Below are 17,183 nucleotides of genomic sequence, written 5' to 3' on the forward strand. Positions count from 1 at the left end.
ATTTCCTCATTTAAAAAATTCCTGCCAAAGTCATACACAAAAAATGGGCGAATCCTGGTTGAGTTGCGTTAGAAGTGTTGAAACTCGTGATAATGGTAAGGGGCGTAACATTTCCGAAACTCGCTAAAAGTGGTTGACCAATCACAACACACTGTTCCAGTCGACCAATCAGAGCACATTGCGCTTTTTGGAAGGAGGGGCTTGATAGAGACAGGAACTAAACAGAGAGTTACTGACAGACTGGGAAGAGAGGTGCTGCAACAATGTCAAATATGTGAAAAATATGTTTTTTGAACTTTTAAGCATGAAAACCTTTTTTGTAAAAGGGCACAATATGGCCTCTTTAATTCATTTGTTTATGTTCGAACAATCCAAGTCCATATATGCAAACACTTCTGCATTAGAGCAAAATTGTCTTTTCTATGACTGTCATGGTGTAGCAGCATTTCAAAGAAAATTTAGCCAAGCAAGTTAAAGGGCCCTATTTTAACGATCTAAGCGCATGGTCTAAACCGAATCCACTTTTGCTAGTTTAACGACGGGAAAAATGGTCGGCATGCCCGGCGCATGGTTTAAAAGGGTTGTCTCTATTCTCTTAATGAGTAATGGGTGTGTTTTGGGTGCAACGTGCAATAAACCAATCAGAGTCTCATTTCCCATTGCTTTTAAAACTCATTTGCGCTCGCGCCACGGCGGATTCGCTATTTACATGGTGGAATTTGCAAGCGGAAAAACTGAACGCGTGTCTCCAGAGAGGAAACGGATCTGCTCGTGCGCGAGGTTAAAGCGCGTGAGCAGACCATCTACGGGACAAAGTGTACGACAGTTGTGGACCCGCCTATAGGCGCACATTACTAACGCGCTCTTTAAATAACAAAAAAAAAATAATTGCCTTTAGTCTAAATTGACTTTAGACCAGGTTTCAGTTGGTCAATGGCGCAGTCTATTTCAGTTATCTCAAAATAGCAATGCTGTATATATAGCTCAAAAAAGCAACGCAATGTGCCCGAACACACCTCATTTTCAGACCAGCACGCCCTGGGCGCACAAATGGGAGCAAATGCATTTGCTATTTAAACAACGTGGTGCAGGACATGAAAAATGATAACTGCGTCGGGCGTAAACTAGCAAAAAACACTTGCGTCGCGCCTGGCGCTGCATTGCACCTGGTGTATGATAGGGCCTAAAGTTATTTAAACTGCCAACATGTTTACAGATTAGTTAGATTATAACAATTACAAAACTACTGTGGTATTTTACACTCACAATAGTGCAAGAAAGCACAGTAAGCACAAGTTATTGTCTACTGCTCTAAGTTCAATAAATAAATAAATAAAGGTAGACATTTACATTTAAGCATTAGGCATTACAGCATTATGATATGAAAAATGGTTATACATTTTTTTTTTTTTTTATAAATTATAAGTGATTTTAAAGGTTCTCTTTAATTGAGTGTTAATGACGGCAAAGGAAATCAACATTTTTAAATAGGGGAAATGAGCATGTGCAATTAAATATCCAATATCAACAGATGCTGATAAATTAAAAACAATGAACGCCCAAATTTCCAAAATCCAGACTCTGAGAGTCAATGGTCAGACTGTTGTCATTAATAGATGCATGTTTTTCTTCTTTAGCTCAGTTACCTCCTCCGCAGAGCTCCTCTTCTCCAGCAGTAGGCGGAAGGAGTTGGCAGTGATCTTATTGTCCAGAACTCCCTGACCCAAACCTCGATTATCATCCTGATTGAGCCTGCGGTCCATTATCACCTCCAGCTGACCTGTGGAATCCACACCAATGAGCTTCATTAGTATGTCACACATACTTCACCAGAACATTCACTGATGCCGCCTTCAATGGACATGCATAAATCATGTGTGCCAAAGTCAATGAGACCATTGAGCCGTGTTTGAGCACCAAACAAATAAATCTATTTTTATAAAACAACCTGACAAAACCACACTTGACAGATTGAATTATGGACAAAAGCACTTTACATTCAATTGTGGAGTGTTTTCACCACCAATACACCTACGCTTGTACACCTGCCAGTGTTTTATTTATTTAATAGGTCAAATCTATTCAAGCAAAGATCCAAGAGACAGAGAGAGAGAGACAGTCTCATTGTAAAGATCATTTCATTGAATAAAATATTATAAGTCCTTGACCAGATGATGTCAGCCCATTTTCCACAAGAGAAAGACTGTATATTTTAAGTGTATCTGCTAACTTTGTGTTATGACTACAATCAAGCATACAAAGCAAGGTCAAAATGTCTAAACCGCTCTACAGAAAAAGCTTCTATTTAGCAATTTTATATGATCAGCATAACAACTTTTTTTTTTTTTTTTCAGAATGTCAAGCCCTGAAAAAAAAATCTAAAGTTTCGAGAATAAAGTCGTAGTATTTCAAGAATAAAGTCGTAGCATTTCGAAAATAAAGTCGAAATATTTCAAGACTGTATTCTAGAAATTTTGACTTTATTCTCGTAATGTTTCGACTTTTTAATTTTTCGGTTTAGGGGCTTCCATAGTCGCCCTTTCATTTTGTATATTAAATATCTATTCAATTTCATCTAAAATAAATAAAAAATAAAGCACACTAAAAACTAAAATCAATAGTTTTGTCAATGTCAAATCAATGTTGTGATGCTTAAGTGAATTTAGGCATGAAATCATTATAATATACACTACGGCTCAAAAGTCTGGTGTCTTTTAGCTTTTTTGGAGTGGAATTTTTAACTGCTTTTTTGAAATAAGTCTCTTATGCTCATCTCTTATGCTTTTGATCAAACACACACTAAAAACAGTAATATTTTGAAATATTAATACAATTCGAAATAACAGTTTTCTATTTGAATATGTTTTAAAATGTAATTTGGACCCCAGTGTAAATGGCATCTAACAGACATGGGGTAAAGCCAAAAAGCTTCAATAGTGATTTCATGAGGCTTTAAGAAGAAAAGAAAATTTAAAGCAAACTCTGACCGCTCTTGAGGCTGGCCGCTCCGAGTGACTGTGCCGTGAGTAGAGAGAGTCTGGCGCTGGAGTCCTGCAGATAGACCATGCTGGTCATGGGGTAGAAGTTTGCCTGCAGGGGGAGCTTAGCCATGGATTTCCTCGGCTGCACCTGTAAAAACAGCCCAAGGCATTTTTAGCGATGCAGAGAGAAAAAACTCCAGATTCCCCCTGTTTAGAGACCTGAAAACAATGAGCTCAGGCATGTGGAGACACTTACTGAAGGAAAAACACTGTCAATTGATGAGCTTCGATATGTGTTAATGTGACTTGGAGGAAAAATTGATTGGATATTCCACTGTTTTTATTCATGAGCCGTTTTTTTATGAAGCCAGTTAATTAATTTGGACCGAACAGAAGCACTTAATCCCGGCCAATGCCAGAGAGACATCATCAGCTAATTAAATGCCACGCTAATACTCCAACATGTCAAGACAACTTGACAGAGTGATTTAAATTGACACTTGTTTGTTTTGGTCAGCCATACAGCACACTCTAATCTGTTTTGATTAATTATTTGTCAGGAGAAACGAAAAATAAACTGACATTTTCATTATGCCGTCCAAAAACAACAATATTGCATTTTGACACTATCAACCAAAATCAGAGAAGACTGTCAAAACAACCACTTCATGCAAATTAACTAACTTCTAATGACTTTTGTTGATTAGTTTTACTTGTCAGTAAACAGAATTAGGCGACATTCAGATCAGGTATTTAAATTGAACTTGTGTTACTTTCAGCTGTGTTATCTTTATTCAGAGACTAATGAAAAGTTGGCTCCATCAAATGACCAGGCCATAAGAGCAGCTTCTGTTGATATTAATGTGGTTTTGGGGATACAATTTGATAATTATTTTATGATATCTGTTAACTGTACCCTTTTTTGTTTAGTCTTTATACATCTTAGTTTATATATATGAGCATACACTAACTAAAAGTTTGAGGTCGGTCATTATTTTAAATATCCGTTAGTCTTCTTTGCTCTTGAGACTATGGCAGCCCATAGAATCATATGGTAAAATTTTTTGAAATTTGGCACACAGATAGAAGACAGTCTGAACATTAACCACAGCCATTTTGGAGCCTCAAACTCAATCCCTCTAGCGCCACCAACTGCCTAAAGTTGCATTCACGCTTATGCTAATAACTTTACCCATAAGGGCTAGAAACAAGATTCTTTTTTTCTACTGATTCCTTGGCACAAGACAATTGCATTCTATGACAATTTTCCGTCATGAAAATGTTTCCGCCATTTTGAATTTTCAGGGGGAAAAACGACTTTTTCTAGACCGGTCATCCGATGTTTATGAAAAATGTCTTTACTCATCTTCAGACCACGCTGACAAAAAAACCATGGAACTCAAGTTGATTCGTCAAACCGCCAAACTAATTTGACGTAGACTACACAAAAATGGATGTAAGGTTGTATCTCTGCATCACTTTACCATATTCAGAACAAACTTGATACGTGTAATCACAAGCATGACTTGAAGGTACATGCAGTGTTTCGCCACTGTGCCACCTAGTGGTCAGAAAAATTTAAAATGAATATTTTTGCATATAACTGATCAGTTTGACCAAAAATCCTGAGACTTGTCTCTTTAGATTAGGGGAGGCATGCCAAGTCGGATGATATAAAATTTTCCCATGTTGGCCATTTTGGGCATCGCCCATTTTGAATTTTGTTGTAAAATGCAATATTTGCTATTAACTTCTGAACAGTTAGACCGAAAATCACAAGACTGGTCTCTTTAGATTCGGTGCAGCACTGCAGCATACCTATTACAATGAAATTGTCTTAATAGATTCCTTGGGTCATGCCGAGAACATAGATACCAATTTTGCCATAGTCGGACAAACTTTCTTATGCTATTTTAACCTACTTTTTTAAACTCCTCCATGGTCTGATTTTCACCAGTCAGGTCATCTTCAGCCAATGTCGGAAAAAAATATGGATTTAGCGTTGATATATAAAACTGTTTTTCACACGATTAACATGCAGGGCTGTTTCTATGATCCATGCACTCACTCCTCTTTTTTTCCCACTTTCCTCCCACACAGTAGCACTATTTCATTCTGGAAATAGCGCATTCTTTTGCAACGCATAAAGGCCAATTTTTGTAACAGTACCATTCTACTCTAACAAAATTTAGTTCCAGTTTAATTCAAGCACTTTCAAAGACCTATGTTTGTTTTCACAGACTTTCCAGGCCTTGAATCCATGTGTCTGAAATTCAAGTACTGTACTTTCAAGAAGCGTGGGAACCATTTCACTCACTCACTGACCACAATAGATCAATTTGGTGTCAGCACCACATATTGGTCAAAAGTAATAAGCAATTGTCACATTACAAGTGATTATATTTATACGGGCTTTCAACGATTTTGCTTAAAATCGTCTCCAAATGTCTTTACTAATTTTTTGCAGTTGGTCTGATGCTCACTGCCTTGATTTTTAGCTCATCATTCTGTCTCTGTGGTGCTTAGCCACTTAATGGCTGCTTGCAGCTATATTTTTAATGTATTTGATCAAAAACACAGAAAAAGAAATAATATTGTGTCTTCAGTGTCACATGGCCGTTTAGAAATTATTCAAATATGCTGATTTGGAGCTCAAATAACATTTCTTATTATTGTCGATGTTGAAAACAGTTGTGCTTCTTAATATTTTTGTGGGAACCATGATACATTTTGAATAGAAAGTTCTTTTGTAATATTAAGTGTCTTTATTTTCACTTTATCACTGTGATTTTGATCAATTTAATGCATCCTTGATAAAAAAAAGTATCAATGTTTTTATTTAATAATGGAACTGAAGGTGTTAACTAGAATTTGTTTAATTTATTTATATTGAAATTAAATATTTAAATAAATATTAATTATGAAATTAAATGATTAAATATTTAAACGATTAATTATTAATACTTTATTAGACTGACTGCTCTATTTTTTAATAACCTCTGACAATAATGGGATTCATTTAGTAACAGTAATATTGAGTTACCAATTACAAAAGATTGCAAATAAAAAAAATAAAAAAATAAGAAATAAAAAAAATAAAAAAATAAAGTAACTGATAACAAAACACTTTATAGTGCAAGTAAATATTTTTCTTTGTGCAGTTTTCATCACGCTCGCACAAATTTGCTCCCTGTTCTGCTGTCATTGTTTGCGAGTCGAAACCGTTAGCAGTATCGAAGCACCATAATGTAAGACCCGTTTCAATTGGTCACTCTCGTTCAGCACAATAATTCGGCCACGCCCACTACCCGGTCCCGGTGTGTGACATCTAGCATTGCAGAGTGCGTTAGATATATTTGCAATCTGTTATTTTGTAATTACAATATAGATATTTTTGCTCTCAGAACCTGTTTTTTTTTTTTTTTTGCATAAAAAAGACATAAAGGTAATTCCATATAGTTACACTGTTGTTCAGCTCAATATAAAGTCAGTGGAAATATAGGCTGGTTCAGAGAGATATCCGCAGATCGCCCACCAAGCCCCGGCCCACCACACTTACATATAAACTGTGTGAAATTTAATGTGTATGTGGGTGTCAGGAAAGAGAATATAAATAATGTACTGTTGTCCTACCTGATAGCCATTGAGGTCAGTAAAGAATCGATCCTTGCTGTTCAGATCCGAGGTTATCCTCATTGCAATTTCACGGTTGATTTCGCCTCTTATATCTACAGTGTTACAGATCTCAACAGACTGACCCTCTACACCTATGAGAAAGAGAAAGAGAAAGAGAAAGAGAAAGAGAAAGAGAGAGAGAGGGGGGGGGAGGGTCAAAATGACTGACAGAGCACAGGCAATAGAAAAGACACAGATTGGACATCTCTTTCCTCCACTTCCAAACGACAGTTTCTCATTATTAAAGGAATAGTTCACCCAAAGTATCATTCTCATGTTGTTTCAAACCCATATACTGTTATTGTATCTGTGGAACACAGATTGTTTTAGGAAATTTGTAAAGTCATTGTTTGTATACTGAAGACCACTTCCTTACAGACCAAGAAGTATCATTAGGTTAATAATGGACAAAACAACTGCTCATTTACTGTTTCGCATTAAACGTGCGTAATCGCATTCAAACTATCAAAATACTACAAATCGTACATTTTCCAGAGGCAAATGACTGCTTTCCCTTTTTTAACTTTAATAACTTGGTGGTCTCTACGGTGTTCCTGGCTTAAGCCTGATGACAATATGAGCAATTAGATTTACCAAGTACAATGAAAATAAGTGAACACTCCTAAAAGTACATTTTGAATTAGACTAATTAAGCCTTTGGGAATAAAACAGTGCAAGAAACAAATATGTTCATTTTCCTTTAATTAAAATAAAAACCCTTAAAGGTAGAAGAACATGCTTTATATAGCAGCACAACCACGAAAACAAGGTTGTGTGTTAGGTTATGGCGTACGATAGCTCAGAATATCTTCAACATGAGTGTGTCCTCATTAGCTCATTGCGAGATGGTAATTGGTAACACAACACTTTTAGTGAGCAGCCCTCACTGGGCAATACTGCTTATATTGAGAGATACTGATTGCAATGCATATGTAGTAAATGTATCTTAAACAGTGTGGCTTGCTGAGGAGGTGTGTGCTATTGATTTTCTGATTTGGGATGTTCAGCTGGTGGAAAAATCCTAGATTTACACTAAAGAAGGGATCCAAACTATCTCTAGAGATCAGAATATCATAGAGACCAGGACAGAAAACACAGGGAGAATAAAGCCTTGTTCAGACTGTCATTCCAAATCCGGTTTTGTGCATATCCGATTGAAATCCGAACAGATTTAGAAAGTGTAATCAGCAGCAACAACAACAAAAAAATCTGTTTTGAGCCACATATGTGGTTTGAAATCCCATTTAAATCGCATTTCTGGAAATCCATTTCAGTCTGATCTATGAAGGTAAATCAGTAGCAAAACTCGAGAGCACGTAGATGTGAACTTGAGAACTTGTACAATAAATATTCGTACTTGTACATGAACATTTACACTCACAGCTCAAATGTGAAAACCTGTAAAATAAAAATCTGAAGTTGAATGTTGTAATTTGCACTCGCAGACAATAGTCACAAACCTGTATTCTGAATCTGAAGCTGCAGACAAGTAGACACAAATGTGTAAAATGCCATTCACAGAAATACAACGACAGACACAAACTTGTAATATATATTTTGCGTTTAATCTTACATTCACATTCGCGGTACAACCTCAATTAGGCACTTGCAACTTCTCAAATCTGTCACTGCAAATTCAAATTTCGCGCCTTGACTTTTGCTACTCTTTTCGCGATATATCAGGTGCAAAACTAACTTGTGCACTTGAAACTCAGAGGCGGTGAGAGAGAAAGGGGGGCGGGAGGAGGGGGGGGGGGGGTCAAAGGAGCCATTTTATTGGTTGGCACCTAGCCAATGAAATGGGACTTCGATGATGTCACGAAACCCACGTGCACTGAAACGCTATTAGACTGATATTAAAAGAAATAAACAATATTATCAAACTCAGTAAACACCATGCTAATAATGCATACTACAGAAAAGCAGATGAGCACAGAATATGACGAAAGAAAGCAAATGTGTGTTCAGTTCAAATAAACTTGCTGCCTGTGTTTTATTAATAATGCAACGAATTATGTTTTTTGTTATTGTTTTTTTTTAATATATATAACTGTTGATCCATTAAGCCTCATTAAGCGTTTTCTTGGTTTTCTATGGGAAGAAAATGTACAATTGTTGCGTTCATATTCTGTGCTTTTCTGTGTGCTTTGTATGGTGTTTCCTGAGTTTGGTCTTTTAATACCACTGTCTCAATTAAACGCGTTGTGTTCATATTCTGTGCTCATCTGCTTTTCTGTAGTATGCATTATTAGCATGGTGTTTACTGAGTTTGATAATATTGTTTATTTCTTTTAATATCAGTCTAACAGCGTTTCACTGCACGTGGGTTTCGTGACATCATCGAAGTCCCATTTCATTGGCTAGGTGCCAACCAATAAAACGGCTCCTTTGACCCCCCCCTCCTCCCGCCCCCCTTTCTCTCTCACCGCCTCTGAGTTTCAAGTGCACAAGTTAGTTTTGCACCTGATATATCGCGAAAAGAGTAGCAAAAGTCAAGGCGCGAAATTTGAATTTGCAGTGACAGATTTGAGAAGTTGCAAGTGCCTAATTGAGGTTGTACCGCGAATGTGAATGTAAGATTAAACGCAAAATATATATTACAAGTTTGTGTCTGTCGTTGTATTTCTGTGAATGGCATTTTACACATTTGTGTCTACTTGTCTGCAGCTTCAGATTCAGAATACAGGTTTGTGACTATTGTATGCGAGTGCAAATTTCAACATTCAACTTCAGATTTTTATTTTACAGGTTTTCACATTTGAGCTGTGAGTGTAAATGTTCATGTACAAGTACGAATATTTATTGTACAAGTTCTCAAGTTCATATCTACGTGCTCTCGAGTTTTGCTACTGATTTACCTTCATACTGATCACTCTGATTGGTTTTCGCGTGGTTTATGTGACTTTCTCAAGTCAAGGAAAATGTAAACGTCAGACGTTGTTATAGGAAACATGCTGAAAGTCTCTGCAGAAACAAGGTTGTGTTTGGACGAGCAGAATGTAACGGACATATTTTGAAACCGGCGGATACGACAGCACGATATAAAGCCGGCCTCCTACAGTTCTGCCGCTGCCTCATAAGACGCAGTAGACCAGTGTGGTGGCTACGTATTGTCATGTTGTGAATAAGACAAAATGGGTATTGCAAACCCCTGTTTTTTATCCGTATATCTACCAATGCAACATCTTTGCCATAGAAACCAATTCAGATATTCCAGAAAACGAAAGAGCGGCATGGGACAAACAAATCGGATCTGAACTGCTGCGATACACTAAAGCCTCATTCAGACCGTCAGTCCAAATCTGATTTCTGTGCATATCCGATTGGAATCCGATCATATTCAGCAAGTGTGAAGGCACAAAAAAAAACATGATGAAAATTAAATAAGATTTTTACAAATTTACTTTGAGCTACATGTGGTTTGAAATCTGATTCAATTCCATTTCTGGAAATCTGTTTCAGTCTGCTTTGATGGGATTAAAACGTAAACATGTCAGATGTTGATATAGGAAGCATGCTGAAAGTCACTGAAGAAACAAGGTTGTGTTGCTGCAAAGTGCTGGTCAAGCAGAATTGAATGAACATGTTGAATTTTAAGACCGGTGGAGACGACAGCAACAGAATAAGCCGCGCATACCAGCCTCCTACATTTCTGCCTCATACGATACAGTAGACCAGCAAGGTGGCTACACATGTTGTAAATAAGACAACATCTGTATTGTAAACTCCTACATGTTGTTGTTTTTGCCTACCAAAGCAATGTCATTGCCCTAGAGAATGCAGATATCCCGGAAAACGAAAGAGCGCCACGAGACACACAAGTCTGATTAGAACAGTTGCGATACACAGCGTAGACAGTCAATAACTTCAGTCAGATTCCAATCGGAGAGACAAATAATTGGATTTGGACAGACAGTGTGAACATAGCTAACGTGGACAGTCAATAATTTTGGTCAGATTCCAATCAGACACACAAATAATCAGATTTGGACTGACAAGTGTGAACGTAGCCTAAATAGGAGAGGAAATGATGATGTTAATTAGGGACAGCAGGTGGGACAAATGAACCAATAATAAGGTAACAAGAAGGGTGGTCTTAAGGGTGGGCACATAGAAACAAACATGACAAAAACAAGAGCACATGGCCAGTGAACACAATCACAAGTCATGTGCTCAAACAATAAATTAAGATAAGTTATTTTAAATTGAAAAAAATATTTCACAATAGTACAGGTTTTACTGTATTTTTTATGCAAAAAATGTCAAAAAACAGCATTAAAGTTCAACAGTAGTAGTCCATGCGACTTCATGAATGGATCATTCTCTTGTGTTGGATATATTAAATGAATCAGTTGACCCGGTTCATAAAACCGGTCTGGGGCGCGTTTCCCGTACACCATAGTACGATGCAGCGTTGAAAAAACAACTAGCTATTCACGACTGTTTCCCGAAACCGCATTGTCACAAAGTGGTCGTTCAACCACGTTGGTTAAGGATACAGACATGTATAAATTACAGACATGGCATCTGAGGGCTATTTCTAATGTTTGTCAGTTATTTTGCTATATTTTCAGATTCATTCAAAGGCTCGTTCTTACGTAATAGAGCACGCACGCACATGCGCACTCTTCAAAAACGGTGCTTTAAATCTCTTGACAAACTAAAAGACGTAAATGACATTTGTGTGTATTCTAAATAAAAGATACAGATTGTACTGAATGTCAGCTTCCTTACTTTGCTCAAGACAAGGATTTATTAAGTCCACATGTCATGCAAACAAGAAACTATGCTTCTAACCACAGGTCGAGAGCTATCATTCCAACTACACAAGTTTGCGATGCTGTTTGCGAATGTTCGATAGAACGATGGATTCGGGAAACACTGATTCGTTGAACTACGCTGATATCGACGGAACTTGCGACCATAGTTGGCTAACGATGCTTTTGGGAAACACACCCCCTGAATGATTCATTCACAAATCTAACTGATCGGGTTCTCAATGAGCTGGTTATCAATCCACAGGAAGGGAAGATTGCCAGTGAATAACAGATTAAATAAAGCTATTGTATGAACACTTGAATTATAAGTGAACAAGGTGGATGGACCACTTATATCTTTGAGTCCTTTTTGAAGCTTAATAGCAAGTATATTCTTCAAAAATGTCGTCTGTTGTGTATTTTAGAATTATATTTTTTTATGAGCTATTCCTTCAAAATCACAAAAAGAGGGACAGCTATTTTCTGTGTGAGAAAAGGTTCCTCTTCTAAAACTTTGCAATTTAAATTCAGTTTTAACTCAAGGGAATGACCCACGAGAGGTTTCATTCTTTTCTTTTTTTGGACAAAAACAAACACCACTGGGGGGAAAGGTCCCTAAGGCTACGGGGCAATGGCTCATGTGACTGCTCCGCTCTTTCAAAAACACTCACGTACATTATCTCACCCACCCAGAGGGGGTCACAAACCGAACGCCCTGGTGCTCTTGATAAGAAAAGCATGAAAACTGATTGTGTTTCTTTCTGATACGAAATGATCCCACTTTCAGCACACCATTAAACTTTCGCTGGACTGTCTTTTGTCCGGTATCAAACGTCCTTGTCTGATGCTGATTAAATATTTGTTGCTTGTTGGTGTAATGCACTGCCTCTTTTGGCATTGTCGATTACACAGTTCAAATTGTCTGTTAAAGTTTGAGGAACGCTCAAAAGCTTACCTTCAAACTTCAAAGATAAATATTGCAAAAAGCTTTGGACTGCATCCAATTAAATAAAATAAAAGACTTGTACAAAACAAGCTGCTATAGGACTGTAAGTAAAAGGCTCTCTTAACAAAGATTACTTGGAAAAGAAAAGGACATCATCCAGCAGCACTTCAAGGATTTCGAAATTCACAATTTTTTCTATCCCAGGGTTCAATCAACTTTCTGAGGTTACATTGCTGCCCTCCCACCACTGACTTCCGGCATAAACAAAAACCAGAAACCTGCTTAATTATACAGGAACTCATCAAGACGACTAGTCAAACTAGAAATGATGTCGTTTTGCAAATTCCTGGTGTAAATATTTGATTTACATACTGTAAAGAGTGGTGACTATTTGAATAAGTGAAAGTGAGAAGTGCAGGTGGTGTTGAGTGTTTGCCGTTCTCTCTTACCCTGCATGTTGTAGAGCCGGAGAGTGTGTTTGATGTGTGTGAAGGTAGTGGTGACTTCAGAAAACAGCGGCCCTTTAGTGACTCGAACCACCGGCGGTTGCGAGGGAGAGTAAATCTGTGTGTGAGAGAAAGAAAATCAATGTGAATCAAATCACACTCATAAAAATCCCCTCAAAGCAGAGCTACAAAAAACACTGCATGACAAAAATGTCCTGATGAAAGACTGAGGTGAGCTCTTATGAGGTTTCCCAGTGTTCTCTGTGAGCAGTGACCAAACTGCCATTACGTTTATAACTCTAATCAGCTGAATGACACACACTGATGTTATAAGTTTCAATGAAACTTTACCAAATAATTCAGTGCTTCAGCAAACTCTCATAGCAATCATTTGTTTGCCACAAATTAACTGCGAGCCTGCTGCAAATAAACAGTTTTTATAGGAGTGGGCGTTCTATAACGCAGTTTTTCCTGCAGGACTATGCAGCAGTGGAACCACGGCTAGATAAATTGTACTTGTTTAAGAAAGAAAGGTGCTATATAATACAATTTAGTTTTAATCAATAAATATATATGTGACCCTGGACCACAAAACCAGTCACATGGGCCAATTTTTTTTAAATTGAGATTTATACATCATCTGAAAGTTGAATAAATAAGCTTTCCATTGATGTATGGTTTGTTAGGATAGGACAATATTTGGTCGAGATACAACTATTTGAAAATCTGGAATCTGATGGTGCAATAAAATCGAAACATTGAAAAAATCGCCTTTAAAGTTGTCCATTTATGTTCCCGATTGTGCTGCGTTCACTCACAAAAATGTATGTTTTATATATTTACGGTAGGAAATTTACACAATATCTTCGTGGAACATGATCTTTACTTAATATCCTAATGATTTTTGGCATAAAAAGATATAATTTTGACCCATACAATGTATTGTTGGCTATTGCTACAAATATACCCGTGCGACATGTGACTGGTTTTGTGTTCCAGTGTCACATTGTTGGAAACTCAGAATCGAAGACCAGGAGACTTTGGGATCACGTTCAAGAAGTTATTCTTTTTTGAGGACTTCGCGTTGACGTGGTTGCAGTTCTTCCAAAGTCTGACTAAGTGGACGTTCTCTTACAGTTTATATACATTTAGGGGCAGGAACCAAAACTTTGTGATGAGACAGGTTTAGGAACCTGTTCTAGACTGAGACTGCTGCCCATCCTAATCCACTCAGCATATCTATTCAAATGCTGAGACTCGAGTACAGGACTGGCAGGACTCTCTTGCTAAAACACAAGCTCCAAGAGCCATTAAGAGTTTCAGTAAAACAGGACTGGCCGGAGTATTTTGCTAGAAAACTCTGATAATAATCATTTATACCTAACCTTAACATGCTAAATTCAATGTAAACCTAAATTAAACATTTTAATAAATTTGTAATACAACAACATATATACAATCATAAAAGGAATAGTAACACAAAATGAATGAAAATGTGACCCAGTATTTCCTGCACCTCTGTTCAGCATAGCAAATTATATATTTATGTAAGAAAGGTGCAATGGAAATAAAATGTTGTTATAATAAAACTTTTCATTATTAATAATAATTATTATTACGATTGTTACTATTCCTTTAATAACAACAACAAAAACAATAATAGTTGTTGTTGTTGTTATTAAAGGAATAGTAACACAAAATGAAAATATTCTAATTATTTACTTACAAAGTGAATGAAAATGTAATCTAGTATTTCCTGCATTTCTATATTTAGTTGTAGCAAATTATATTTATGTAAGAAAGGTGCAATGGAAATAAATGATTAAAATAAAATGAATACAATAATAATGTCACATCAAAGTTTCTGTTTACTTTTCCAAACACGTTTAGTTTGTTAGTTCCTGTTTGCTGTTTTCCTATTGTTTCGTCTGTTCCCTTGGTTACCACCCAGCAAGCAATCATGCGTTTAAAAGACGTCTAATAGCCGTCCAATACAGCCCTGACGTCTAGGCTAAAACCTGTTTAACCATAACCCAAGAATAGAAGCACAGGCTACGTATAGAACATGTCAAAGAAATGAAACCAATCACTGTTGACTTTGCTTACATGATGGAATAGCATATATCCCGCAAGTAATTTCGTCAAAAACGACATGTAACCAGATTAAAGGTTATTTTGGCTAGAAGTGGGTTACTCATAGCCAGACTAAATCAGGTCTGTTGTTAACCTAGATGGTGAAATGACGGCTATTGCTTGCAGGGCGATTGTGTTCACCTATGTCTTGTTTAGTTTCTCGTTATCCTGTGTGCATTTCAGCCCTGTTTGCTTCAGTTCATTGTCCTGTATTAACTTTGCTGTTATGCTTACTGTAACAATTTCTCTTGCACCAGAGCCGGCGCCAGGGCACAATGACCACATTTATATTTCTAGGAAGGGGCAACGGCTTGCGAAATCACTTTCAGTGCTGTTAACATTGCATTTGTAGAGGAAAGCAACCAACCCGGGTGCATGCATTTCACGCGTTTGTAATCACTTTCTAAAGTAGGTATTTTCTGCCCCACTATTCAGTGTCTGAATAAAAAAAGCATTGTAGGGAAAGTGCTTGAGCTCTGCTGCGCATGGGTTTCCAGGGTTTGGGTTTGGGCCTAATCATGATTGTAACCCAATCTCCCCTATCTTGATTTCCTGTCTCCCTCACCTACTACATCTATAAATAAAATGTAGAAAAAAGCAACCCAACAAAAATGTAATGCTGTTAGGCAAGATATAGAATAACCGGTTAATCGAAGAGATAATAAAAAAACGTATAGTACTAACTGTTGCTTCTTTGTCAGGCATGAACAGGTAGGCGCCACTCTTGTCTTTATTGCTGGTGGTGCCGTACCAAGCAAACTCCACTTTGACCTGGTGCTCTGAGTCATCGTCCTTCAACCTCATTTTCTGCAAACAAGAGATGTTTTCTGAACGTTACACAGAGTCATTCCTAAACACACCAACTTATGACAAATCCACAAAGCAGTCTAACCTCTAAAAGACCAGTAGCTGTAGAGATGGTGAGCTTGAGGTGAGGATTTTCAATGTGCACAGGAGCTCCATCGTTTTGGTAAAACTGTTGGAAATGCTCCAGTTTATTGATTGAAATGCGGCCGCCATCCTGAAGAAACATGTACTTAGCAGCTTCAGTGCTTGGCTCCTTTCCTTCCATCAGCTGGTACACGCTCAGACCCAGAGGAGCAGCGCGAGCCACGAAAGACAGCTGCCGAGGAGCAAACAAACACATTTAAAGACACAATGAAATTGCTTGAAGAGCATTTTGATGACCTCAAACTAACCGACATGGAGATCTACTATCTTCACACTGATCTTTTCCATACAATACACCCCTAATGCTGTGACGGGATGCATCGATGTAGCAGACCTCACCTGGAAGACGTCGGTAGCAGCGTGAGTGGCATCATTCCACACTGCACTGACTTGAGCGTGGACCACATGACCAAGAGCATTAAGCACGCGCACGTCAGCAGCGTTCACGTACACTGTAACCATGGATGCCCTGGCCTGCTCTGTGGGGTTGGAAACTACCAGCAACCTGAGAAAAGGGAACGTCATATTTATGTAGCATTTTCTGCCACACAAATTCTGCTGCCTCTTATCAACTAACACATGTCCAATGAAGCCATTCTCAGGAACTCAACGTCAGTCTGCTATAAAGCACTGCAAAAACATTGATTTTGCCTTGTTTTTATTTTGCATTACCTTGGTTTTCCACTAACTTCAAGAACAGTTTTGCGAGGTAAGGCGTCTTGGGATGGCTGAACTTCATCCTATAATACAGAACCAGCAAAAATGTGACGTGCAGATGGCAATTTCCAAATTTAGGAGTGATGTCAGCATGTTGCGGATATGCAGTATGAACACTCACCATCTGAAGAAATGGGTTTGAAGGATCATGGTAGTATGTTTGTTTGTCCTTGAGCATCAACCAATGAGCCGAGCTCACAATCACTCGCTTCAGGTTCAGAATAGAGTGAAACAACCTTCAAAATAACAAAAATCATCATGTTTCTACAGCACGGATCCATATACATATATATATATATGTGCCAGAATTCCTGGGTAAATTAAACTGTTAACAAGCAGTAATGTAATTCAGTATGGATGCTTGCAATAACAGCAACCATAATGGCTAATATTTTTAATTATTATTCTGGTCTTTTTTTGCCTGATAATATCAGATAAAAAGAATCAGATCATCATTTTCAAGTGTAATTGTGTGGCATAATGGTTCTAAATTACTGTTCAAATGTTTGGGGTCTGTGAGCTTTTTATTTTGTTTTTTATTTTGTGGGGGAAAAATTATATTCAGCAAGAATGCATT

The 17,183-nt window shown here is 37.5% G+C and overlaps 1 protein-coding gene across 2 annotated transcripts in view; it reads right to left on the reverse strand.

Moving 5' to 3' along the window:
• The window catches only part of man2a1 (mannosidase, alpha, class 2A, member 1), a 64,660-nt gene that overhangs the window by 10,377 nt on the left and 37,100 nt on the right, over nucleotides 1-17,183 (reverse strand). For both annotated transcript variants that reach the window (XM_081367061.1, XM_081367062.1), the window contains exons 11-19: nucleotides 16,728-16,842; nucleotides 16,562-16,629; nucleotides 16,229-16,394; nucleotides 15,831-16,061; nucleotides 15,623-15,745; nucleotides 12,809-12,923; nucleotides 6,615-6,748; nucleotides 2,988-3,129; nucleotides 1,647-1,780 (exon numbers count right to left, since the gene is read on the reverse strand). In XM_081367061.1, the coding sequence (XP_081223187.1) occupies nucleotides 1,647-1,780; nucleotides 2,988-3,129; nucleotides 6,615-6,748; nucleotides 12,809-12,923; nucleotides 15,623-15,745; nucleotides 15,831-16,061; nucleotides 16,229-16,394; nucleotides 16,562-16,629; nucleotides 16,728-16,842 (1,228 nt within the window). The remainder of the gene's footprint in view (nucleotides 1-1,646; nucleotides 1,781-2,987; nucleotides 3,130-6,614; nucleotides 6,749-12,808; nucleotides 12,924-15,622; nucleotides 15,746-15,830; nucleotides 16,062-16,228; nucleotides 16,395-16,561; nucleotides 16,630-16,727; nucleotides 16,843-17,183) is intronic.

Source organism: Scardinius erythrophthalmus (genome assembly GCF_964197995.2).
Source record: "Scardinius erythrophthalmus genome assembly, chromosome: 5".
In the NCBI taxonomy this organism is placed as follows: Eukaryota; Metazoa; Chordata; class Actinopteri; order Cypriniformes; family Leuciscidae; genus Scardinius; species Scardinius erythrophthalmus.